The following is a 26,448-nucleotide window of genomic DNA, read 5'->3' as shown; positions in this document are numbered from 1 at the left end:
GAATATTTTGCCAGATACTACAAGCTGAATCAACGAATGAAGCGAATATAAGCGTCGGCAACCGTCCAACGAGTCGAAATCGGTAGAAAAACCGCGAATTCCGCATTCGGACGTCGACTTGTAGATATTTTTCGCGTTTCTCCAAGCTGCTGCTGATAAGAGATGAAACGCCAATGTGGAGCGGACTCATTTATGATTGGGTCCCTCTACACGGATGCGAAATGGTCCGCATTGGCCTGCAAGCTACGATTTCATATTCCGATTTGTATAATAATCACGTTCATACCGTCGATGTAGCTCTGGAAATTCCCTAAATCCTAACTTATGAAGACGATTACACAGTCGATGAGGTGAACGAGAATTATGGATCCATGGAATAAACTCTCACCGTTACAAACCGAAGCAAAACACAAGTCATTCCTATAATTTTAGAATTGAAAAGCACGATGCCTGCTCATCATATATCACGGAATCCCCCTCCGGATTTATTATGGCCTTTGAATATTATTTTGATCACGATCCGATCTGAGGTCAAACATTCTGACGAAGATCTTGTCGCGTCGATCCTGTCCGCTTAATTTAATCGACGCTCATTTTTATTTTATAGAAATCATGTCTTGACGCCTCTCGAGAACTTTTTCCATTCCGGTATTCTCCTCCACTCCACGTGCCAAGGTTCTTCCTACTTTTTGAATCCATTATCATTATTATTGTAAAAATATTTTTGGTGGCTTTAAAATAGGTGGCTCTTGTTTTTTTGGCACGAGTCCGTCGTGTCGATTTTTTTCTAACGCCAGTCGGGCTGGTGTTGAGAAAATTGCTTTTTCTGGATCACTGGGTGTCCGTTAATGTACGATATCGATTTCGGAGAACTGCGTCGCTTGTCGACTTGTTGACCTAATCTCATTCGTGCTTCCCAAGGTAAACCTGCGTGTTCGAGGAGTGCACAAAGAACTTCCACCATCTTGTTGCAAGATATCCGATATTCGGGCCGCTACGTATACCAGTCTATTCGCTCTTGTTTATTCTTCTTATCGTTGGGTAAGGGTTATAAGAAGATTTCGTTGACTTTGTTTCTATCTCTCGATTTTTTTGGGGGAGCAGAATCGAGGATCCTTATAAGCTACGCTCCCTTCTGGACAAAATCAAACTATCGAAATATTATCGTAGAAACTAAGAGCAATCCGACGATGAGTCTTGGAGCGGACACCAAGCTCCCTGTCGGAAAGACAGTCGAGCGTATTCCTTAGAGACGGCAGAATACTCCCGCACGCGAGTCAAACCAGTGGCTAATACTGGTATGATATATCTGGTATAATCAGGAAACTTCAATTCTCGTTTGATTATTCTCAAGGTCCGCGAGTTGAATGAAAATAAAATACTCGTCGTCGGAATAAATATAGATATGAAGGTATATCATAGAATTTAACCTCGGGGCTCAGTGCTGGATTCTGAAGGTGGCGGCGTCGAGGTTCATGTTGCGTTGAGCCTGCATCCTCATTTGCTGTGCCTGCTGTTGGCGGGCGCGAACAACTTCGGCGTAGCTACGCGTCAAGCGAATGTGGGGAGGGACTGTGGCCTTGAGTTTCTCAAGGTTGCACTCGAGTCGTGTCTCCAGCTCTGTTAGGGGGAAGTTTTGAAAGTCATTAGTTGGCGCGAGAATGCTGAGCATAAGGATCGAGTTCGAGCAATCGAATATCTCTTCGGAAGTACTGAGGGGTGTATTCCACACCGTACTCCTGTGGGCATACCTGGGAGAACGGGAGACGGCTGCCGTTCCTGAGCGATACCAGATGCGCATGCGGGCATTTCCGCAACTTTTCGCTTGAGGACAGCGAAGATCTCCGCGAAGAGCTTCTTGTACTCTGGCGGGGAATGTTCGAAGTGCCTGTTGAAGGTTTCTTGGTCGGCGACGCTGAGCGTCGACAACGCGTTGGTGGCCTGATGTCCGCTGTGGACAGTATTGGTAGAGATCGCAGGCTCGATTTGGGGGAATTTGGAGCAAGATTTCGGTGGTACAGTGACTGGTTGTACGTCAACAATGTGCTGTTTCTTCTTTTTCAAAACCAGGATTTCCGTCTGACAGGCGGCATCCTTTAGACGCTGAGCGTTGGGTTCAGCATCGGCGTTCAGAGCATTGTCATCGAGTTCAGGCGTGATCGATACTTCCGAGCCGAGACCAGCATCACTCTGTCCTTTCGAGTGCATCGATGCTGTCATGGCGTCTTCAGCTTCGAAATCACGTCGTCGCGCTTCGAGAAGCGCTTCGTACTTCTCAATTAGGACTCTGTACTGCATGTCGAGCTCGTAAAGAAGAGTGTTTCCTTCTTCCTGCTCGGTGTCGGCTTCCTGCTGTCGCGTTTCGGACTGAGTTTCGGAAGGGCCGTTGTCGTCGTCTCCATCCACCGAAAGATTGGAACAAGGTCTGTAAGGGTTTGGAACAATTAGCGAATCGAAGCGTAATGCTGGAGGGTGACCGAGGCATCAGGGAATCAGTGACGCCCTCACGAAGACGTAGGCCACGCAACGATCCACAGGGCAGCTTTTCGATTGGACAGATTTTGGTTTCGCTTACTTGTTGCCAATGTCCAGGTCGCCGACAGTGCCGCCCAACTCCATTTGGATGTTGAGGCTCAATCTTTCACGTTCCCTAGAGGACAGAAGTTCTTCGCGGAGTCTTGCGTTCTCCTGAACGGACCTCTCAAGTTCCGATGAGAGGGTCTCTCGCATCCTTTGCTCGCGAGAAATCTGACTGCGAAGACGTGCCATATCTGACCGCAATCGAAGAACCTCTTGCAGTTCAAGAGGGGTATCCTGCAGAGAGACCGGTAGCCAAATGAGCTCCTACGGTGTCGGGTTTACCTTGGAGACTCCTCCTTTCCTCCGGAGGAGCTTTGCAATCGGTAGCGGGATTCGGTAGACTTACATCCAAGAGTATGCGATAAGAGGACTACTTACTTCGAACCCGGCAAAATCTGATTCGTCCGAGCCATGAATTCCGCTTTCTTCATCGGTGTTGGACTCCTCGGATGAGGTATAGTCCGAGTGGCTCTTCATCTTGGTCTGTCCTTTCTTCTTTCCGCTGAGGCCATCCGAGTCTGGATTCTTTTGGTGTTGATTTCCAGTACAGGACACACGGATCACGTCCATCTCCTCCTGGAGCTCTTCACAATGTTGTTCGACCAACTCCAGAGAAGCACAAAGCCTGCGCGAAAAGCCAATCTCATGAGCTTCAAACTCAATATATCATCTCGTCATGGGAGCCACCGAAGCTCTCGCACGGGAAAGGGTTCTCGTTTTTTTTTCTTTCAACTCTGCGTCACATTCGACCCAAACACTGCACTATTCGATCGAAATCGGAATCCACTGAGCCTATCATCAGCCGAGCGGGCAGCTGGCATTCGCTGATCCGGAACCTCAGCTCGCAACACCATATGTTACGAAACTCGGACATCACAATGACTAATATCCAGCAGTGTCATGAAAGTCGCTCCCACCGTTTCTAGCTTTATCGCACTCACCAGCTCTTCCAAATTTTGTGCCAGCACCAGATATGCGCGCCGTGACTTGGCGAAGCCGGATGATGGTCAGCGACCGCCAAAATTTTACACATCCTCTCGAACCAGACATGATCGACGTAAATGGGTTGCTCGGTTCGCTCGTTGAAAATCCCCATTTTTCCTCGGAGCAGAGACAACGAACCCCGGACAAACACACGATGGGGCTGACAAGCGACACGTTGGGAGGAGAAGAAGTTCGGAAAAGCGAGCCACGCCAAAAACACGAGCGCGCTCGAATTGACTGCAGTGTTACGCCGGCCACTGGAGTCAGCCCCTCCCTGCGTCAATCGCTGGCCGGTCCTCGCCGCGGCCGCTGCCGCCGTCGCCATGCTAGCGAATCGACCGAAAGCCCGTCCGCCTTCTTCTGGGCGACCACAGTGAACAACTTTGCCTACCATGCAACTTGTGATTCTTCGATCTCCGAGTGACGCACGGCCGCGAGCCGTCAGCGATATTCGTGAATTCCCGAATCGAGGGACAAGAAGGATTCGTGACTGAAGTCACGATGGTGGATAATAACAGCATCGCTGGCTCGAATCGCGACACGCTATCTCCCATGCATGAATTGACTTAACACGACTTCAATTTTCCCCGGAGCTCGATGATGGAACATTTAAATAATTCCACAATCGGGATAACTCTTTGAGCATTGCCTTTTCGTTCCCGCGAGGAATCGGGGTCGAAGAAGATACCGGGGCAAATGCGACCAGGGGAAAATGGAGAATCAAGATTCACTGCAGCACCGCCGAAACTCGCGTCGACGCCGACGTGACCAAGGGAGACGACGTCGGGGATATCCGGAGCAATAGCAGATGGGGAACCGACCGTTAAACGGAACAAAAGACGGAAATGCGCTGATTGAGACTCGTACCATTCTCCCGAGTCAGGCCGTTACGGTTTCGAGGAAACTTCTCCCGTATTTCCTGCAGCATCGACAACAGCGAAGAATCGTCAGTAAGGGAGATATTGTTGGATAGCCGCGCGACTTGAAGGTGAGACTCACGGAGTCACGGGCAGGGACTCACGGAAGATCCCCGTGGAGATGTAGAGACACCCTTTCGGACGCTTCAACCCCGCTGAGGTCTCCCTAAAGCTCCCGATTCGTCGGGAAATGTCGAGACGTCGCGCCGCGCCGTGGGGTTCTCTCCTCGCGATCTCGAATGAGAGAGAACTTTAAAATTTGGTGGGTACGCGGTAGGGGAAACCATGCTTAGCCAGAGACACTTTTGTTTGTGTTTCGTGCCGTTGTTGAGTTTTGGAAAACTTCGGTGCAGCCAGCGACGAGAAAAAATAGCGTTTTTGCCAACATGGCTGCCAAACGGCCGTGCCGACGTCGGGCGAAATGTCTTCCTAGACGAGGGAAGCTCGCTCATCACTTGCGTCGGAGACAAAAAATGAGGGAGACTGAGAATCAAGTCCCGGAGTTTCCTGGTATTCATTTTCAATCGCTTTGCGAGTCATTCCGTTGGACCAACACTCAATCGCGGCCTCGATGACTCTGCTATCACTCGGATGCACACTCGCAGACTCGCGAAGGGGACCGTGACCGATCGTGGACGGTCCGGAAGATTGTCAGAGAAGGTTGCAAGGAAGCGCTGAAACGCCCCGTCCGTGACTCATCAAATCGAAGATCGTGTTCACTAACTCCGTTCGCTAATTCAGCTTTTGTCGAATCGTTCCTCATCGACATCGATCGATTGAAAAAACAAGCCCTACCCTTCAGCCAGCATCGGAACGAATACCATCTTTGAAACCTTCCACCAAAAGCCGCGAATCCGAGGAATATCATCGCTCATCGCATTGGAAATGGAAAACCGGAAAGAGGTGACTCCAGACGAGGAATGGGTCCGAAAGTCGCCTTTTCAAATAAGCGAAACAAAACCCGAGCTGCCAATTCGAAACGAAGTTCCTTCTCCACTTCCCCGAACGCAGGAACACGACACGTGGAGAAGCGGATGGATGTCGAGGAAGATATGAGAGGGGGACGAAAAAAATCAACGACTACTCACGCCTTGATGCGTTTCTTGTCCGTCTTGCTTTCATCGTGTAGGAGACGATTGTTCTTTTCCAGTTCTCCCACGCTTTGCTCGAGGGCCTCGTAGATGCGGAGTCGAGTTTCGTTCGCGTCGCGAAGTTGACAAGCCTGGCTAGTCAAATACTGAAATCGAAGGGAAATGCGATTAGTCCACCGAATAAAAGGAATACGCTCCTGACTCCTGTAGCTCGTGGTGAATCGCCACTAGCTGCGGAAAAAATTTGCGAAAACTGCCCGACCCCCACTAGGAAGTGAGGCGGAATCGTCGTCTGGGTGAGCGAAAACACTGATCGGTCAGCAAGCTGCGAGCGGCGAGAGGAAAGAGCTCTCTTGATTCGATATTTCGTCATCTCGCTGTATAGTGTGCGGGACAATCTCCCCGACGGGTCGAAGTTTGGTCTGCGATGGTACTTTTCGAAAACTCAATGAGGTAATCTACGCCGAATCTGAAGCAATCGCACAGATCCAAGTGCGCACAGTTTCTCAACTTTTGAGCTAGTTTCCCGCAAGAACTCCTGCCAGATGATATAGATCGGAATCCGACGACAAACTTGGGAAGAAGAAGAAGCATGCGACAGCTTGGTCCGCGCCGCCACAGTTGGCCGGTCGCTATCGAAACCGAGGATGTCGAGGAAAGCGAGGAAACATCGGAGCCGACACCGACGGTTGATTCCTCCCTTGAACTGGAGAATGGAAGCTGATTTGATCAAAACTTGGTTGCCCCCATGATCAGACGTTCGGCCTAATAATAGGATCTTGTCCGCTAGACAAGGGTGCACCATTAGCGCAAACGAGCAAGCTGTGTCAATGTCCTTGGTGGACGAGGTACACAAACGTTCAGCCTGCGATGCTGTTCCTCGCATTTCAACTTGTAGGATGCGAGCCGGAGCTCACATTAATGCGCTGGCATCATGCATTCACAAGGATTCATTTATTCATTCGCTCCTTCATTCGTTAGAAGTTCTTTCAGTCATTTGAATGAGCCTTGCCTCCGCTTGTCCTAGCAACAATGGCGAACGCTCGCTCGCTCGCAGCTCAATCAGAACTGCAGCCGAGGTGCTTTTGCAGCAGCGAATGTGGGTTAAGTGCTCCAACGGACGCACTACCCAATGCCATCCGATGTTGAGCTAGCTGCCTCGGCTGACAGACAAACGGTCGGTCGGACGGATAGTCAGTCAGACGGGCCGTCCGTTCGTAGGTTCGTCCGCGGGCCAACTATCCACCGCTAGACCGACAACTATCGGCCGGTCCAAGTTATTCTGGCCCGCGGACGGGGAATAAACTTGTGGAAGTCGTGGCCCGTTTGGAGCGTTTCAGCCGCCGTCGCTCGCAAACACGGGACATTTTTTAACAGCTGGGCTGCGGTATCCTCGGAAGTGGGTGAAACTCAGCGAGCCGATCGACAGCCAGCGAGGCGAGCGACATCATCACGAACTTCTTCGATGCCGGATCGATGATGAGAAACATATGATGATGATGTTTTCCGCAGCTCACAAATCTCGCAGCGAATATCGCGAGCCCGGCCTTAACGGCTCGTAAAAACCTTATAATAGCCGGAATTCCCGAGTCGAGTTCCTTTTTTGTCGCAAAAACACTTTCCTTCCCTCGAGCGCGAAGGTACCCTAGTCTCGGGCTCCGCCTCCGGCTCTGCGATCATGCGAAAAACGAGAATATGTTATTTTCCCTGAATTGTATCTGCCGGGATAGGTTTCCTTCAGATAATGAATTCCGCGCGATCGACGGAGGTTCCTGTGAACATCCATCGATGCGCCCCTTCGCAGCGCGGTGCTCTGATTCCGACCCGGAGGTTTCGTCTCGGGAACCTAAATCATAACTTCCCGGTGCGGGGAGCACCCAAGCGATTTCAAGTTGAACGGTGTGGCTTTCTTGGGCACAACAGTCGATGCGCACGAATTTCTCAATCTTCCACTCCGCCTTCTTGAACGCTTGCTTCAACTTTTCCCGGCGCCTGAGAAAGTTATTTTGAACGGACTGAGCGATGAATATATGGATGCGACGGAGGAATAGATGAATGAGGTCAGGGACGCTGGGCGTCAGACGGTATCCAACGGTGGAAGGAGATGATGACTGACTTCCTCCTCAATGCATCGATAACGATGCCCAGACGACGACGACAACGAGAAGCACAACGAGCTTACGTTGAACGTTACTGACCACGGCAACAACTGCGAACAACTACCGCTACTCTCTGCCGCCGCAGCCGTCGGGCTAACAATGACTGCTGAAAAGAGCACCGAAATTGTTGCCGCGGTTTTCGACGCAGGAAACCCTTCAAGGAATCGTTCACCCTCTGATGACGAAGGTCGTCATCGGAACGTCTTCTTGCGCTTCTTCCTTTCGTACAGCTTCTTCCGAAACATTTCGTCGATCTATCTATGGTTTCGTCTATTTCTTGCTCTACGGCTCGTCGTCCGCTAAGGTTGGGGTTGTCCGTTGAAATATTCCAATCCATGGAAGACGTGCGAGTTGGCCACTATTGTAAATTGCTCGCTCGCTTTCGGAAACATCCACCGCAGCGCATTCTTTTCTCTTCGAAGCGCGGCGAGTCGTTCGCGAACTCGTTTCGTGCTACAGCTTCTGCATTCCAGCAAGCCAGGCGTAACTTCTGTGAGAGAAAGGGAACGCTTGGAAGTTTCGTTGACTTCGGCTGTCGCTTCGTCGTCGACGTCTTCTGCCTGCTTCAGGTACTTGTTCATGACGAGCGCCGACTGCCGCGATCTGTTTCGGCGGCTCGAGCAGCAGAAACTGGCAAAAGCAACTTATGACTCATTCGGTAGCACCATCACCACTTCGGTCGCGCTGCAGCAACTTGGAGCCGGGATAGCAGCAGTCCTTCGATATCCAAGGACGCAAACCGACCGTGGTTTGGAAACAGCTGAACTTTCGACAAGCCACTTCAATGACTAGTTCACTTGGAGCGACCAAGTCCAAAAAAGAACTTGCCAGCTACTTATATCCAATGTCTAAAAATAGTATAGCATATTTCACGGATCGCCATCGGAGGCTTTTTCTCTCCTGGTGCCGGTCGACGAGTCGAGCGTCTGCAACGCTTCCGCGGATGGCCAGCCTCGTGATGCGGTCAACGATTGACGGAACCAAAGAAGACGCGACCCGTCTCACAGTGTTCCGAACATCAACTCCAGAACTGGCGGCGACGTCGACGACAACGGCTGGGTTTGGCAAGTTCGCGAAGCTTGCCAAGACGACGAAAAAACGAGGGTATGCTACCGTAACGACCGAGAGTTGCGCCGGAGCAGTCCTGGGCCGAACTGCGCGCCTAATTTGAGCAGCGGCGAGAAAAGAATTTCCAATGCTATTATATTCTGTCGACGCGTTCCCTTTTTTCACTCCTCTGTTTCCGAAAAATTCTCGGCTCGGAATCATCAAAAGATGGATGGCGGAACCCAGAGAAGGTTCAACGTCAGAGGAATGATCCGCTCGTATAATGGCCTTCGGAGTTTTGAGCGAAGTTTATTAAGTTTTCGGGATGCTTCGGATGCCCCGTGGAAGCAGGAATTTTTTTTGAAGAAAACGAGCCGAAGGGAAAGCGCGAACGATTTGTTCACCAGTCGGTAGGGTTAACAATCCATTTCCGCTCATCTCCCAATCCATCCGGAGCGCATTACGACGGAGCTTTCCAGCACAAGAATTGGAACCTCGATCATTAATGATCGTTCCAGGTCAAAATAGGGAACGTATCCAGGTCTGTCTTGGTGCCTCAGCAGACTTGACCGACTTCGAACGCGTGTGACCTGAACTATATAGACTCAGCCATCGATGGAAAAATCGAGAGGCCCCTTAGCGAAACAGAAATCGCGAATGGATACTAGTTTGCGATCAAGAGAATCGTAGCGACCTCCTGCGCGCAACTGTAGCCCTGGATTGACATAGCTTCAAGAAGAGTACCTTAGCCGGCACTCTGATCGGGTGAGGTGAAATGAGTTTTTAGCGGGAGTGGCAGTCACTTGAAGCTCGTGCCCACGAGCTGTAGGTGCTGGATGCCCTGATTATTCTGACCCGAAGTCAGCCGCGTAACTTCTCCGACTTCAAGAGCCGATTTTTAGTGCAACTCTTGACAGAGCTCGGTCCATCGATAAGTTCACCGATCGCGATCGCTTTATCGAATGCACGAATGATCATGATTCCTCGTCCGACTCGAAAACCCGAGCCTGCCGTCGAAGGTCGGTCAGCTGAAATTTCGTGACGACGTTTCAATCATCTAATTATTTCTCACTGCAGCGAGACATTTTACGCGGATATCAATGAGCTCGATTGTCAGGACATATCACACAAGCGTCGACTTCACAACAGCCAATGCCGGGTGCGGGGCTCAACAATAGATCCCGCTCAGAAACTAGTTCCTCGGTTTCGCAAGCGGAACTTGTGGAGCACGGCGCATGAAGAAGCCGTCCCCAGAAAAACTGCAACGGGGTAGTCACGTCGAAATCGCGGGGAATTATATTTTCTGAGCTCCATAGGAATTTTGCGGTACGCAAGCGCCTCTCGCGGAGACCTTGGACCTCGCGATTTTCGTCCGGTCAACTTACCAACGGTCAACAGCTCGCTCACGCTAGCTTGAAAAATGTCACGTACCGTGTGGATGGGGTCTATTCTAACCGACGGTTCAACAACGACTCTCAGCCTCGGATGGCCTGACCACTGAATCGAACAAAAAGAATTCTCCTACTGGGGCACTTCCTGAATCGGCCCTCGTCTACGAGGCTTCCTCCTCGGTCAGGAGTCCCTTTTTGGAATCATTGCGAGTCTCTTAGAGGAATGAAATACCGAATCATTCGGACCAGGCTCATGCAGGAGCTCTCCCGCCTAAGCGCATCGGGGAATCGAGCTGCGGCCGCGCTTGCGGTTGGAAAAAAGATCAGCGGGCCACTGCCCCTACCAGTACCGCCGCGCCGCCAAGGCGTGGTCAGCTCACGGAACTTCTAAGTCGGCATTTTGACATCTGAGCCTGTGATCAGCCATTCGACATCTGTGGACACTACCCGAGATTTGGAGAGCATTCCTCGCGGGCCTACTGTCTATCGAGAGAAAAAAGATTTCCCGTCTACTACCACGTATATCACCCTCGAATCCAACCACGTCTTCCCCTATCGATCGCCGTAACTCACATTGCCGCTTGAAGTCAACGGAGCGACGTTTTCCTTGATCGCGGTGACCCTGCATCGACGTCTCCGCTCCCTGCGACGCTCCTGAGTGACTCGTAAGGGATTCATTCCGATTTCCTTCCTTCCTCCTTCAATTATTCGTCCCAATGCCTTGTCCGACGAAGTATTCTCTGGGAAATATCTTCTTTGTGCTCGTTGCGTTCGTGGGCTTGACGACTGCGCCTTAGACCTTCAGTCTTCTCTTGGGAAGCCTTCAGGAACACCCTTGAAGACTCCGGCTCAGAAAGCCATAGCCCGGGAGGCTGATTGAGACTACAAGCAGAAGTAGGTCGAAGAGACGATGGTGCTCAAAAGTTGGCAACGGTCTCCAATGAGGATCATGTAGTGACTAGAACCGGTGGGATTTGGGTTGAACTCAGGTATAAGTTACTCGCTCCAACAGAGTAAATGAAGCAGTAGTAGCAGCTGCTGCGGTGGTGCAGGAGTGGGTGTAGGGTCGAGAAGATTGAACTTGTGTAAAAACTTGAGCTTTCTTCGTTCGAAGCTATGAATTCTTCGATTTTCCTCCCGAAGCTGAACTCCGGAAAAGTTCCCTGCTATGGGTTTCGGGTTTCACAGCTTTACGATCGATGATGATGCACGACTTTTTGTACTAGTTTTTTTCAGATTTTTTTTTGCTTTTTCCGCTGAGTTTCGGAAACTCCGCTGTTTCTTTCCTCTTCTCTCCTTGTGCTCCTACGGAGCAGTTGCGGTACTCCTCGTTGGGGTTTGCTTCTCGAATGGATGCGATGAAAATCAAGGCGCGTCTACTTGAACTGCTTCGTGGCTTCAGCACTCGATTCAGTCAAGTTGCGCTTGGCGAGGCCTAACTTCAAAAATGCGTGATGATTGAGCTGGCGTTGATGACTTGCGAGATCTTATCCGTAATCTTCCAGAGATTCTCTGCTCTCTATCCACAGGAATCCTCAAACAAGAACTTCAAGTCGACCGATTCAGTAAGCTGATCCTTTGAATGTATCCGTTACCTTCTTTCCTTTTAGAAAATGAGCACTTAGCTGTACCGTGAGGTAGAAGCTATGTTTTTGTGATTTTTTTCTTTTTCGTTGAATTTGACGCTGCTCTCAAAGTTTCAGAGGTGTCCTAGACGAATCTAGGTCTGACGTTTCGCTGGTTCGGAAATGATTGATCAATTCAAACCAACGAGCAGTCCCTCGGCAACTTCAAGGCGCTGAGAATCGTCTTCTTCCTGAGGTTCCGAGTTTAGGCCTGTGGAATGATGCTTCCGGCACTGGTGGGCAACATTAGTGCCTCGGTGAATCCCCACAGAGAGGTTGACACAAAACACTGGAGATCCGGTCTCGAACAAAACGTCTCACTTCACGACGACGGAGAACTTCGCAGTTGAGCGGCACGATGTGGGCACCGGAGTGGTTTTCAGTACTATGGTTTTGACACAGCGGCGTCTGGCATGCCCAGTCAGGAAAGTGGCGAGAAGGGTCTGTCCAATCTGCGATGTTCGGCAAGTTACGGCGCGCGCACGCAACTTGCGTGTCAACTGTTACTTGGCTCCGGAGGTGGAGCAGATCTCACGGAGCAAGCTCCGACGGACGCTTCCACACGAGACCGGAAGCCCCGGAACTCCGAGCCCGAGGACCCTGAGCGAAGCGGTCGACGGGCGGCTTCCACGCCGATCACCCTCTCTGTGGAACTTCAGCCTCGAGGTCGTTCCGCCTGCATTGACATCCCAGTTTCGACGTTTTTCATTTTCTGAAGAACGGAAACTCTGGATGCACGGCAAGGCCACCTCGGCGGCGAGTCCGCGCCGGGGGCCCCCTCAGCTCTGGAGTCGAAGGAGTTCGAACCCTTGAGAGGATCGTCGAGAGATTCGCACGTTTTGGCATTCGCGGTTCTACGAGGCAGATCTCTCATCTAAGACATGATGGAAAATGGCTCATCGATGTCGGATGAACGACGCCCAGTCCCCGCTCGGATGCACCGTTGCCTGGCTTCCTAAAGTAATGCCTGAAGTATCGTGGGGCTCTGCTCGCGTTCCCTGGAATGCTCCCACGATTGCGTGTTTCCCCATGCTTCCGAATTTTACGGCGGAAAAGAAGAATAGCGAAAAGCCCCGCGCAATGAGGTCTGGCCGACGCCCGCGCGATCCGGCTCATCGATTCCGCGAAGTCTAGCTCGATCGAATGGGATGAGAGTCGCGTGAGCGTGTTGAAATCCATCGACAAAATCAACAGACTCCCCAAAGTGAAACGAACGTCGGTTGTCCGCTCCCTCGCTCGATCGCCACTTTGTCGGTCAATAAGTTTCGGATCCGGAAGGCCTTGCGGTGGAACTGCAGGCAGCAATCAGCGACCGACAGAAGTAACTTCGCCGCTACGCGATAGCCGCTGTCGTTGTTGCTGGAGGCCGGACCAAACACCAGACAATAGTGCCAGAAGTTCCGGAATAGGCTTCTGTTCAACGTTCGCCTTCCTGCCTGGATTCCAAAGCCCCTCTGCTCGTAGAAGCAAGACTACAGAGAACGAGCAGTGAAGAGCCCCGGTAGAGAGTGATAAGATGAGATATCTCCTTTATTTGCGGAGAACAAATTCAGGAACTTTTTAATTTACATAAGACTAGGGCCCGAAGATCGGGGGCTTCGCGTACCCGTCTGGCGACGCGCCACGCGAGAGCGTTGTCAACAACAAAGCTCTTGGCAAGTTCGAGGGGGCCGATTGAAATGACTCTGCGGGTCTGAGACGAAGAGTGGATGAAGAAATGCGACAGGTAGTCCTCAGAGAGGATGCGTCTGAATGCACGGTCGTCTACGGCCTGGTGCCATTGATCCAGGAACGAGGCCTCGAGGGACTTTCTCTTCAGCCAAAGTTGCACTTGAACGTACGAGCCGGCTGTCCCACCGGAAACCATTGTGTGATTGATCATCTCAATCAGACGAAGGAAACAAGGAGCCGCACGGGCTTCCTCATTTCGATATTTTCTCATTAGTATGGACATGGGCGCGCGTCGCAAGAACTTCAGTTTCCAGCCCTTCCATTGCCATCGACAGGCATGCATTTGACGTAACTTGGATTTCGGCGGATTCAATGTTCGTCGCATTGACACGCAGAAGTTCAGCGATACAAGTGTTTCGCAGCTGGACATCTGATCATGAACAGAAGCCCAGCCAGAGACCGTAAGATCTGAAGACGCTCGGTACAGATCATCGGGGGCTACCGCGAATGATAATGTTCATCGTATCGACAACGCCGAAGGCTCACCGATATAGAATCAGTGCGAAGGATGGAACCCACTGGGAATCTCGAGTATTTCCGGTCCGTATCAGATCCCGATCAGAAGATCCGTGACTGACGGTGGAGAAGCTAGGCGGGTCTCGTGACCATGATTGCCGCTCCGAAGGCCGGCAGCGGTCTAGGAAATGCCATTTTCCGGAATATCGTTGCAGAAATGAGAACCTCGATTGAAAAATTCCGCGGCCGCTTGATAGACGAAAGATTGTGTGTCTCATGCCGGGTTCCTGCTCCTCTCGTGCATGAGAAAGAAAACCCCGTGCGGTTAGCTTGGCTGCTCGATTCGGAGAAGAACAACAGACGCCGTCCCGGCGTCTAGGATGTTGAACCCTTCAAGATTCAAGGATGCGAATGGGATACCTATATGAAAGCGAAGGAACAGCAGAGAAGCCGACGGGAAACTCCTGTTTGGCTCGAACTTGGGAGCTGATGGAGAAATCCGTCCTCACAGCTGTGATGTGCGGAGTCAGAAATTCCGTGACGCGACCAAGCAACAGATGAGCATGGCAACAAGCCGCCGATATGCCAGAGGATCCGTGCCCGCATCGAACATCCGAAGCGCCCTGCTCAAGTCAATCGAAAACAAGGCCCAAGGTCGAGGGTAATCGCGTCGGGGTTCTTCCAGGGGTCCTGGAATTCCTGGAGCCGCTTAAACGTCTGGTCTGCAGGAAGCGAAGGCCAAACTGGCGAAAACCGGACACATCGGTTTGAGGATGAAACGAACGATTTCGACGGCCGAGATGATTCATGGAAGAAGAAACTATCGCTTAAGACGACAACCAATAGTAACGAGCATCGAGGGCGTGAGAAACGAGTTCAAGGCGAATGTACTGAATTGCTTTTCGCCGAGTGAAAGCTCAATACCCTACAAGTCCGCTGTAACGATATGATACCTCACGCTGGACTGCGATTCGGACGACACACGCACCGTGGAGCCGGCGGCGCCATCTGTGGTGAGAAAGCGAACCACGGAAGGAAAGGCTCGAGAGAATTCCCGACTATTTATAAGCTCCCGTCCCCTGCCGATGCACGGGTGAAATATAGAATCACCTTGAGTCCTCAAAACAAAAGGATTTGAAATCGTTTAGATAAGGTGCTGGAAAAAATTATGAAGATAGATTGAGGCAGAGTTAAGGACGAGGGAGTGGTAGTATGCAGGCTCACACGTGAGAAAGTTGAGGATTTTTCGCTCTGCAAACTTTTTACACCGTAAGAGAGGTCGATGCCGCTGAAGTCAGAGACCGATGGGCAGGAGGGAGTGCCGATGATGCAGCGAATGGAAAGTCTCAGTGCTAGACCAGATCAGCCCGAGGTTAATGGATAAGATGAATTTTCCCCATTGTCACGCTACGACCCAATTAGGAGCTCGTGGAGCTTGAATTCTCACAATGACTCGGAACGATCAGCATATTGTACCTTCGGAGTTTTGTTCTCTTCCATGCGACCAAGAGCCCAATCGCAGAGCACTCCTATATCCTGACGTAACACGAGATTCCTCCTCGATATATCCATCGCAGTCTCAATTCGAAACTCAATGAGCCCGAGCCCGACGATGGCGAATTCGCACCAAGTTCCTCCAGCACTTAACTCTGACTGAGCACAGTATACCTCTTGGGGTATCAGTTGTTATCACCTGCGGTTCGACCGCATCACTCGCCGCAGAGACTCGAACTCTCAATGGAGAGTTTCGCTGGGACAAAGTCGCGAATCTCACAGATTGACTGAGGGGCCGCGTTAGTAGAGAGGTAGGCACCGCTGTTGAACTGACCCTCCTCACAACTGGAGACAACGAATGACAGACTGCTAGTCGAACAGACTTCGTCAGAGCACCCTACCCACAGGACCACTGCTATACTCAACTAAAACAGGATGACGAGTGGTTCCGAGAGACACAATTTCAAATCGTAGAATCATGAGACCGGAAAACCACGTGCTGGGCTCTTCTTCATCCCTAGTCCGTGGCACGTTTTTCGCTGGCAACGACTATTGACCGAGCGTTCAACGTAGGAACGTGTGACGTTGATAGCTCGGATAAGGTTCAAACTTTTCGGACAATATCCTGAATCAGACTGCTTCCCAAGAGGTCATACCAGGTTCATGGAAGAAATCTACGACTTTGGTTCGAACTCCACTTCCAGGGAGCTATCGAATAATCCTTCGATTTCTGTCGTGCTTCGGAAACTAGAAGACAATTGACGACCCACGCTCCCTGAGCCAATGCTCGAGAATCGTAATAAGGTCGCTTGAGTGAGCCCGATTCGCGAAGGTTTTTTTCGACATTGAATTTGGTGATCGATCCGGATCTCAAACCGCAGACCAATGGCGCAGTGATTCGACACTTGACTTTGTCTGGTTTTCTCTTTCGCCTGATTCTACACGCTTCCACAGAATGGATATGATACAGCGTGGAAGAAAGTTTTGATGTTTGCGCTTTCGTGACACACCGGAGCGAGTTTGACAAGAGCTTGACACAAGTGAATGGTGGAACTACAGGCGGAACAGAACCCGTCAACGTCGGCCCAGATAGCGATGATGACATGCAAACGATTAGAATGGGGCTTCGCTGAGCTTATGGAGCCCTCCATAAATTATCTGGGTAAATAGACCGAAATCATCTACGAACTGACGATATAACGATATGCATACATCATTGCCCTCTTCCTTCAAATACGTCGAATCGTAGGAGATAATACTTCCTAAGGAAAGTCGTCACGTCTGAGGTCGACTTCCGCATATCCCGGGGTCTCGCCCATTCAATACAATGTATGCAGCAAAAAACTTCGGTCATCTGTTGGAAGGTTTTCGCTGTCCGAGTGATCCGGGTACTCCGGATGGGATCGCTCGCAGACATGTGTCGACACAGACTCACGCAGAGCTGCAACAAGCCCTCCGGAGACAGGAGACACAGCCCTCTTCTAATTCATCATCCGTATAAACGTATTGTATCATGATACAATTACTATGGTTTTTGCAACAAGCCGTTTTTGGCAGCGCGATCCGATTCCTTCCGCCGGCCGTGATGATTCTTAAAGCCGATTCCCGGAGCGAATACACGAAGATCGGACCTGACTCGGCTCAGATCTCAACATCGAAAATTCTGTCGTCGTCATATAGTTGAAAACCATAGTAATATAATCGAATGGAGCCGGAAAAATTCAGCGCCCTCCGCGGACACTCGATCTACGCTATCATTTCCTACCGGTCACGAACATAGTCCCGGATCCGATCGACAGATCATCCAACGAGCGGGAAAATCGAGAACGAAACAAAGTTCGATTCCGCCCGATTCTTAATCTCTACCTTCGACGCCAATGTATTTTCCGCGATGTCGATGGCTATCTCCCTTAAAACTCGGACAGTCGTGCGCGAAAATAGCCGAGCGCTACCGGACGGCACAAAGCCGTCTGACTGACTTATTCGTCCCGTGTCAAGATCATCATGAAATTTGGAAACATTACCGCGGCGGCCGCAGACATGCTCGGTCGCCGAGACGTCGGCTGGCGTTTATCCATTAACCCAGAATATGTGAAGGGCGCTCCCTCGTTAGCTTGACGTAAATTCCGTCCGTTGAAAAACTAAAAACCGTACAGTGATGGAGTCGGGCTGAAGGCTCTTGTTCTAACGTACAGGTGCTGTCTGACTTTTTCTGAATGGATGACCGACCGTGGGTTCCTTGTAGGGACATCCCAGCTCTGGTTCCTAAGCGATTGCCCTTCTTCGGGAATCCGAAGCCACACCGAACTCTCCCGAAGACACTGCGGGAAGCATTTTTCAAAGCTAACGATCTCAGTCGAGCACTTACATCGATTTCCTTTGACTGTTCCTCGATAACGGCTTGCAAACGTCGGACGTTCTCCTCCAGCTCATGATTCCTTTCCAGGAGAGTTTTCCCAAGTTCAGCTGCTAGTTGTAAGTCTGTAATCAAATTGAGCTCAGTCAGTTCTTCGATTGCAAAATCGTTCGGGTAAGGTTCTTTCGGGTTGTCATGAGGTAAGCTCCCACCAAGTTCTTCTGATAGATATTTGATCTGATATCGAATTGAGCAGATATTTCATCTACTCCCTGCGACGAAAACTTATTCAATTAGATGAGCATTCGCTTGCGACTCGGCGCATGAGAACTGTCTCGTCTCCTGCACGAAGTCTTTGATGTCTATACGTCCTGGAGGAGTCGACCAATCTCATCTGATCACTTGATCACAGGGGGATCGGATCCGCGGAAGCAGCGGCTTTGAATCATACGTCGATGTTTTGCTCCGGCAACGCATCTTATTCGCTGGAATTCTCGGGGCATTCTCTCGGAACTAGGTCTATAGTGCTGTTCTCCGTTAAGTCGATCATGATTCAGGCTCGAAGCAAGCTCCTTCTCGAAACAGGGACAAGATTTCGCGACGGTGTCCACTCCAAACGATGGCGGAGTGATCGCGGCACATGATGAAATTTCGAATGATTGATCCGAGCAACGGCATTGCTCGACGAACGTTTCCGCCCTCGGATCCGATTGCCCCGTGCACGTGGCACGCGCCATGTACGAGCACCGAGATACAGCCGTCCACTTATCCAATCGACCGATCGTTCATCTTCGCGTCGATCGCGGATCCGAAACAAGTCACTCCGCTCCTCCGCAAAACTTCAACATTATGCTCCTTTTCTTTGTCCCGCTCGCCAAGGAATCGTCATGCAGAGAAAGTCACATAAAACATCGGGAATCCGATTTCGAATGCTGTTCTGCAACAACCGATCGCACAGCGGCGAATACCGTCCTCCTCAACCGTGGGCAAAACTTCCTTCGAATATACGCTCCGAGAAAGAACTCCTTACCTCGGGGCGTGTCGCGCAACTCGTGTTAAACTTGAGTCCTTCCCGAAAGTGTCAGAACTCGGTTCGGAATCCGGCGCTCACGGTTCCTCGGACCCCCATAAACGCAAGTATGTAAACGCATTTGTCAGACAGAAACGAGTGTCACAATGGGGCTTTTTTTTCATTGCAGCTTTGTTGTGAGAAATCCCGGACGGAACATCAAAGGTCAGAGAAATCATATCAACAGAGCTTCGGATAGTCACGCGGGGTTGTGCGAAGGCCCCGAAGATCTGAATTCCGAATATTAGGAAACCTACGGCTTCGACCGGAATTTCGGCTGGCGAAGTGGAACTACGAAACTCACTGAAAACGTCGTCATTGTATTCGGGGTTAGCCAAAGCTTCTGCGACATCCATTTCGAGTTTTTCGCGGAATCACAGCAGACGCACCTCGTGTCACCGGAGATCGGAACACAAACGATGAAGCGCGAGTGCGCTCGCGTCAACGTGGGGGTATGTCGCACATCATGGACGTCTACCTCACATCACGAAGCCCGCTGCGGTCCGCGACCGTCGCAGTGGAAATGCCACGCGAGGTATTAAGAAGGAAGCTTCTAATTTTTCAGTTCTCTCTCGATCCGGATCAGTAGATGGCGTGATGTCCGCCGTGACGGCTGCGGGATCGCAGATGGAATGAATCAAAACGACGACAATCCAACCGTAGTACACCCATTAAAATTCTCCCGCGTGTTTCCGACACAGCCCGAGAAACACACGGCAGCTATACACGAGCCGAAAAGTACTCGCTAACGAACAACCAAGCGTCGAGACTCCCTTGATGGTCATTAGCTCCGAGTATCCCAGGCAGCCCGACTTCCGACCCCGAAGAGCATCGATCCAGTTGGTCGGGAGTCCCCGCAAAATAGTCGTCTCGTCACTAGCGACCGGTGCGGAAGCGGCGAACAGCAATCGACAGTTGTTGCTCTTTCTGTCGACTTACAGTGATCCGTTCGTTCTCTTACTTTACGAAAGCGTCGCAGTCTATCGGATGCGAGTCATGAGCCATCGATCGAGAAGTGACGCAAGATCGACGGATGAGCGAACATCGGCGCTTATTTAGACTGGGCCTGCTGCAAGTCATTTACGAAAACTAGGATTCTTTCACATCGCAAGAATCTATGCATCGGGGAACGGAATTCGACTCTCTCAGGATGATTACGCTGTCTAGAAATTCGACGGGGTCCTCAAGCGCTTCAACCAGACCCTCAATAGCTCACAGATTCTGGAGCATCTCCTCGCTCTCAGGCTCGAGTCGTGGCGTACGACGTAGAGACACCTGGCGGAGCCCTGCACACCGCATGACGATGGCTTCGGCGACCTTGGGGGATCAGCTGCATTCCAGTTCGAAAACAGGTCTAGCTCGAATAGCATGGCTCGGTTTGAAGATTGCGTACAGTGGCTGACTGAGCGGAAAAAGAATGATCGGAACATTCGATTCAGCGAATAAGATAAGGCCCGCTTGAATGTCATCCAACTTCGCTCCGTTCGAAAGGGTCATTCATTCCTGGATCGGAGCGTGACAGTATATACTGGCAATGAAATTATGATCGGACACCGGTGACAATATCAATAACGACCGCAATTACCGTGACCGCTGAGGGATTGATATCTATCGCAACTAATGATAGCGAAACCATCTGGCTTCAGTGTTCCGTCAGAGGCGGAACAGCGACCTGCGGATTCCGTGCTAGAATCGATTCGGAGAAGTGATTCAGACCGGGCCGAAGTCTTCTTCTCTCAATTAATCTGGTTGAATCGGTCACGATAATTAATCCCCGGGAACGACATGGAGGGATGAGTTGCGGAGCGATTGCCAAGGCAGTCTTTGTAGCTCTGCGTGTTCACCCTTCAGATCCGGACCGCAATTAGTTGCTGTCTCGTGACAGCCCTGTGACAAGATATCGGAGAGCTCTTTTCCCCTCAGTGGATCAGTAAGCGGCGAAGTTCACCGTCGCAGACAATATATCGGTACGCGATCCGTGTGGGTGAGTGAGCGAGCGCTAAACGAATACCCAACACGCAGGAATAAATTCTCAGTCCGAGGAAAAGAGCATTCATTCATCGCCTTTGGTCATGGAGCGCGCGGAATCGTACACGAAGCGGAAAACCAGCTTACGCAAGAAGTAGACCACCGGCATCACGTACGCATTTGAGTCCGGCGGCAATTCCGTCGATGGTCTGACAATTGGATCACGTGTTATTAACACAAAGCGAGATATTTTTCCCCAGGCGGAGGGAGTTGTCCAACGGCGGACACGAGTTCATTCTTTCGGGATGTTCGCCCCCCTTAGACTCGTCCTCGGGAAGTTTTGCACACAGATCGTGCCGTGAATGAGCACCCTCACAATTGAGACGGATTTTCCGAAAAGCGAGAACCTTCGCGATGATAACGAAATGCCGCACTAAGACACGATATTGGGCAAGTAAACGGTTGCGTTCGCGTATTCGCCTGGACAATACTATGTTTCGACAACGCAACGATTCATCCCGGTGAGCTCAGCCCCATGAAGAATGACCTCTAATGTCCGGCAGGAATTAGAACGCCGCGTCGCAGACTATTCTGATCTATCGTCGCTTGCTCGCCAGCTCGCTCGTCCATTCGCTCGCTCGCTCATCCATCCATCGTTCTCAGCCAATAAACAATGCGAGCGGATCAACGTACGTGGTGATTCCCCCGGGGTCCGATCTTCGGCGTAGAAGACGACGCGTCGTCGTCGCGAGGTTCTCAGGATGTAAGCCGACACTTCCTCTTAGCATTCGACAGACGGACTTCTATCTTACTTTTGTCTTGTTTTTTTTTTGCGAAATCTACCCCGTCGGCGGAAGGGCCCGTCTTGGCTGCGATACGAGGAACCGATGAGATCAGGCGGAGAGAAATTCTGGGGTTGCACAGCGTCAGCGTCAGAACTTCCTTCGATCCGCCATCCGACATCCCTAATCCGGCCGAGTCCGTCGCGACGGCGGACCGCGCGAGCAGAACTTCTGTCCGCTGGTAAGAGACCCGTTGATTTCCCCACGATTGGTTTCGCGACGCAAGCCCGCCGTCGCTGAAACTAACCGAGGGAGCAAATACCAAGCACCGGATTCACATGTACCAAATGACGCACGGTATCCGATGGCAAACACACAAACACCGTTTCGCAGCCGCCATGATCAAACTCGCGACGCGTTTTCGACGTTTTGTCAAGTCGGGATCGATGCTTGAATAAGATTTTATCTTCTCGCGAAAGGAAATGCAACGATTGAGACCTCAGACACGGACTGACTGAGATTAGATTATACAAACGAGATGCGCATCCGCGCTGCGGGGGACGCTAAGGACGTTATTTTTGGCGCTAGGATATCCGACGTTCGAGCAAAGCAAACGACAATCAAACAAAGTCCGCTCGAGAGAAAGGTCGATGCCGACTTGAAAGACGAGTTGGGTTGCTCAACAACTCCGGTTTTTGACGAGATCCAGCTGCACGTACATCTATCGGACGAGGGGGAGGCATTGCATAGCAATTCTAAAGCCATAAACACTTCAGTCTGAAGGGATCCGCTCGAATAGCTCCGGTCCCAGGTCGGGAGGTCATGAGAAACCGAAGCGACTAGTAGTTGTGGTTAAAGCGTTGAATAAACACATTCGATGGTGGTGGCGGTGTGGCGGTCGCGGTGTTAATAGCTAAGAGGGCAATCGACGCCTTGACATGATCGAAAAATTTCTAATAGCTCGTTAAAGACGCTCGCCCCGATGACAGGAAGCCCTCCCGGGGAACGATTGGAAGGCGAACAAAGAAGCGATCACTTTAGACGTATGGCTCCGGAATGAGTGAAGTTTCGGGCCTTCAACCGTCATTCGTATTCCAGGAAGAAGCGCCGTTCAGCGAGACTTCAAATCGGAGCCTTTCGGTGGCTGATGGGATCCGATAAGGAAATTTCCGAAAACGGCTACTGTATCGGCGCTCGGTTCGTTCGTTGTGAGCTTGCAGGAGCCTGAACGTGATACTGCGCCGAGTCTTATCCCAATTCCTCCGGGAGCCGCCCTCTGGGCCGAAATGCGGACGCCCTCGAGACGGTGGGTTTTATTTCGAAGGCCGCGTTAGAGCTCTGCGTCCGATCCTCGAAGGAGTCTAGAAGTTCGTCAGTTGATGTGTCCGAGCGATGTACAGACGGCAAGCTACCATCATGGATTGATTACAGCACAGGAATCGGCGGATTTCATTCTGAGATAATTCGCCACGTGACGTTCGACGCTAAGGGTGACGAAGTCATCCGTCTCCTTCCGTTTTCCCGATAGATAGATCAATAGATCGATCTCAAGCTATTTCGAAATGAGAAGTAATCAAACGAGTTTCGCTCACCAGTCTTTGGCACGTAGGCGTACTCATCGTTGTTGTCCTCTTCCGAAAGTTTGTCCGCCACAACGTCGGTCAAAAAGTCGATGTTCTTCTTCGCTTTGGATCTGGTCGTGAGGGATTCGCCTCTGGTGGCGCAAGTTTCTTCTTCGTCGCAAACACTGAGTCCGGAATCCAATGAAAGGAGGTCCTGACCTAGTAGTTCGGCAATATCGTGCTGTTCTTTCATTGGGTGCGCTAGGATGTGGCGGGCATCTTCTTCGGCGGAACCGATTTGCCCGAAGTGCTCCATGATGTCTCGTTCCTTCTCCGAGCTCGTGAACTCTGTGCGTCGGTGCAGGTGAGGGGTGGCAGTCTGTAGAAGTTTTCAGGGAACCATCGCGGGCAGGAGCTCCTCACTGGAACAGGATTTCTCTCTTAGAAGCAGCAGAAAGTTACCGGAGATTCGTTCAATAGGAGCAGAACGATAGTTTCTATGGCTGAATGTGTTCGAGGAGCCGTATCGGCTTTCGATTCGTGGCGTCATCGACCGGACGGTACGATGAATTCCCGGTCGTGGTCGAAGAGAAGTTCAATTATTGAAAGTGACAGTGCACAGAAGAAGTAGGACAAACATGGATCTGAAAATTTGTGTCAGAGATCCAACCTTCTTGGCTTCCGAGCAATACTATCAGCAGCACCGTTAGATTACAGGTTCGTACCGTAGGGAATCGGTGAAAGGATTTTTCCGTTCGGACGGTTCATTCCCCATTGATTTTTGAACGCCCACGGACCGTGATCTACACTCAATTGAAAACGTTCGACATAGGGCCGCGGAGAGCCGATACGTCTCCCCCCCAGTGAGTTTCACTATTCCGAAATAGGCGAAAGTGCCGTTGCTCTCGTCCGCGGTGAACGTGATTTTGACTTCTGCCCTCGGCTTCATGGTCGACGTCGTGAGTCGCGAGAAATCTGTTTCCTCCTCCTTTCCACTCACAGACGCAAGCGTCTATCGGACGGTCAACAAACCGTAACCCCAAACTTCTCACTTTTCTAACATCCAAGCGTCCGGCCAGAAATCGACCGACCCGTTGGTAGACCAGAAACTACCTAATCGGAAACGAGGAAATAGGGGGGACTCCCGAGCAGTGAACGAGAGCCCTCGCTCTGGAAGCGCATCTGACGAGCCCCTTTCTGAAAATTATCGGCTTTCGATTCCAGACTTTGATCTCCGAGAACCTGATCTGGGAAATTGTCACGACTCCGGGGATCCACCGAGGACCGAGAGGGCTCGTTCGCTGGCGGGATCCGATCGGTATTTCGGCTACACGAAGGTGGGGAGCCCGATATTCTGCTCAGAGTCTGATCACGCGAGAAGTCTTGTGTCGAACGTATTCGCTTACACACTGTAAGCGAACACGGGTCAATCTATGCTTGGAGAATGCTCCGGTCGGCGATCGATTTCTGGATGAGTCTACGCTTCGCGGCAGCAGACCACGTTTCGCTTATTGTTTGGGGAGCCAGTCGATCCGTTTTCATGTTACTTCCTCTAAAGAACACTGCGATCAGAAATACTGCCGTGGGGCTGGTCCTTTTTCGGAACAATCAGCTCCGAGATGCTCGAATAGAGAAAAATAACTCCGAGTTATCCTGGGGTTACGGATCCTGAGGCTTTCAAATCGAACGGTCGATTCCCCTCCTAGAGGACGGCTTCCCTGATCTCACCATGCATCGCTGATCGCGCGTAAACGATTCGAATCGCCAAACAATGATTTTCCAGAATAATTCTTAATCGACCACATACCGCTACACAGCTGCTCTACGTCGGTTACATAACGTCCCGAATCGGGGAAGCCAAACAGCGAGTCCGTGGTAGTGATCTAGATCGCGCTAGGTCCGCTCATTGGCCACTCGTCTTGGCTGACGGGCTAGGTGTACAACAGACTCGCGCATGCGGACATCTCTCTAAACCAGCGGGCTCTTCGAACTTGAACGGAGTGGAAAACAGAGCGCTCATCCAAGAGGATGGTCATTCTGTGTCACTCAAACGACGACGGACGGCGGCGACCTTCGAGAATCTCGCATTCGGTCGGTTCAGTCGACCAGATCAGAGCAGATGCTACTCGCGCGGCTTCTGCCCACGGCGCTTATCCAGAGATCGAACTAGGAGAGCCTCCGATTGAGCTCGCGATCCTGGCGGAACGAATGACGCGTGGCGTCCTAGTTCCACCCCTCTCCGGAGCTATCTCCGTCGGAGGAAGAAAACCGTGTGAGGGACCCGAGTCCTCGATGAAATTCGAAGAGTTCAGCGCTTGGACCGCGAGCTTCGCAATGACACTTGGAGACGTTGGGATTGAGAAACGGAGGGAAGCGTCAGGGAGATGTTCCATATGCTCGGAGTCTCTTGCATATTGCCATATGGGAATAGGTCTTCCGTTCTTGTCTCGGTCTGCGGAACCATCCCCAATCCCCATCCCTAATAATATACATATAAGGAGCGCTAGAGTGGGAAGCCCCAAACTAGAAATCAAGGAGGAAGATGAGTTGTCGAGCCGGTCACGGAAGCCTCAATCTTTGGCCTAGCGTCTCCACGATCGATGTCGATAGCACGGGAGGAACGAGCAGTGGCGTAGCCAGGATTTTTTTTTGGGGGGGGGCGGAATTTTCCTCGAACTTGTGGGTAGGCTCACAGAATCATCGGATCTCCGTCTCATATCGATGGAAAAGTCATGATTCGCCAGCAGCAATCGATTCTATTACAAAAAAAAATCGAAACAGCGTTTAATTGGAAAACGTTAAATTTAAAACGCCAAGAGGTCTACCTCCGTCACCGCGAAGAGGTAAAGTAGAACAAATGGAAGGCACAAAACAATCTACTGACAACGAAAGGTGACTACACTGGCTGGTAGGCCTTCTCGACTCACAACATTAAGTTCATTCGGCGCTTTTGCTTGCTGGCGAATCTGTCGATTATGGATTCTATGTCCCACTCATCGTCTCGATGGATGTTCGACACTCTTAGGAAGAAATTACGGGCGGGGGGGGGGCGAACGCGCGATCGCCCCCTCCCCCCTGGCTACGCCACTGGGAACGAGAGGGATGCGTGCTCGTGTTTAAAGCGTCTAGCCTACCAGCCTTGACGGAATTCTGTTCGCTACAACGGTGCAGCTACCGTGGGTATGCAAATCCTGACTCATTCTTGAATAGAAACCGATAAGCTCAGCCCAGATAGA

General features: G+C 51.1%; 1 protein-coding gene across 1 annotated transcript; it reads right to left on the bottom strand.

Annotated features, from left to right (window-relative positions):
• Positions 1 to 454: 454 nt before the first annotated feature.
• Positions 455 to 25,130, bottom strand: Cen (cerebellar degeneration-related protein 2-like). Its single transcript, XM_029112082.1, has 8 exons — positions 25,020 to 25,130; positions 23,243 to 23,634; positions 17,844 to 17,956; positions 5,570 to 5,718; positions 2,959 to 3,205; positions 2,576 to 2,814; positions 1,752 to 2,425; positions 455 to 1,620 (listed from the first exon to the last, which is right to left on the bottom strand). The coding sequence occupies exons 2-8, from the start codon at positions 23,526 to 23,528 to the stop codon at positions 1,439 to 1,441; spliced, it is 1,890 nt and encodes a 629-aa protein (XP_028967915.1). The 5' UTR covers positions 23,529 to 23,634; positions 25,020 to 25,130; the 3' UTR covers positions 455 to 1,438.
• Positions 25,131 to 26,448: the final 1,318 nt, after the last annotated feature.

Source organism: Galendromus occidentalis, unplaced genomic scaffold (genome assembly GCF_000255335.2).
Source record: "Galendromus occidentalis unplaced genomic scaffold, Mocc_1.1 scf7180000075612, whole genome shotgun sequence".
NCBI lineage: Eukaryota > Metazoa > Arthropoda > Arachnida > Mesostigmata > Phytoseiidae > Galendromus > Galendromus occidentalis.
The sequence above is the reverse complement of the archived record's forward strand: the minus strand, read 5'-3'. Positions and strand labels throughout refer to the sequence as shown.

Excerpts from the sequence above, each read along its gene's own strand:
- Cen (XM_029112082.1), bottom strand. The coding sequence starts at position 23,528 with ATGGAGCACTTCGGGCAAATCGGTTCCGCCGAAGAAGATGCCCGCCAC. Across the intron at positions 3,206-5,569 it reads GACAAGAAACGCATCAAGGC|GCTTTGTGCTTCTCTGGAGT; the intron begins GTGAGTAGTCGT and ends CTTTTCGCGCAG. Across the intron at positions 1,621-1,751 it reads GCCGTCTCCCGTTCTCCCAG|AGCTGGAGACACGACTCGAG; the intron begins GTATGCCCACAG and ends TCCCCCTAACAG.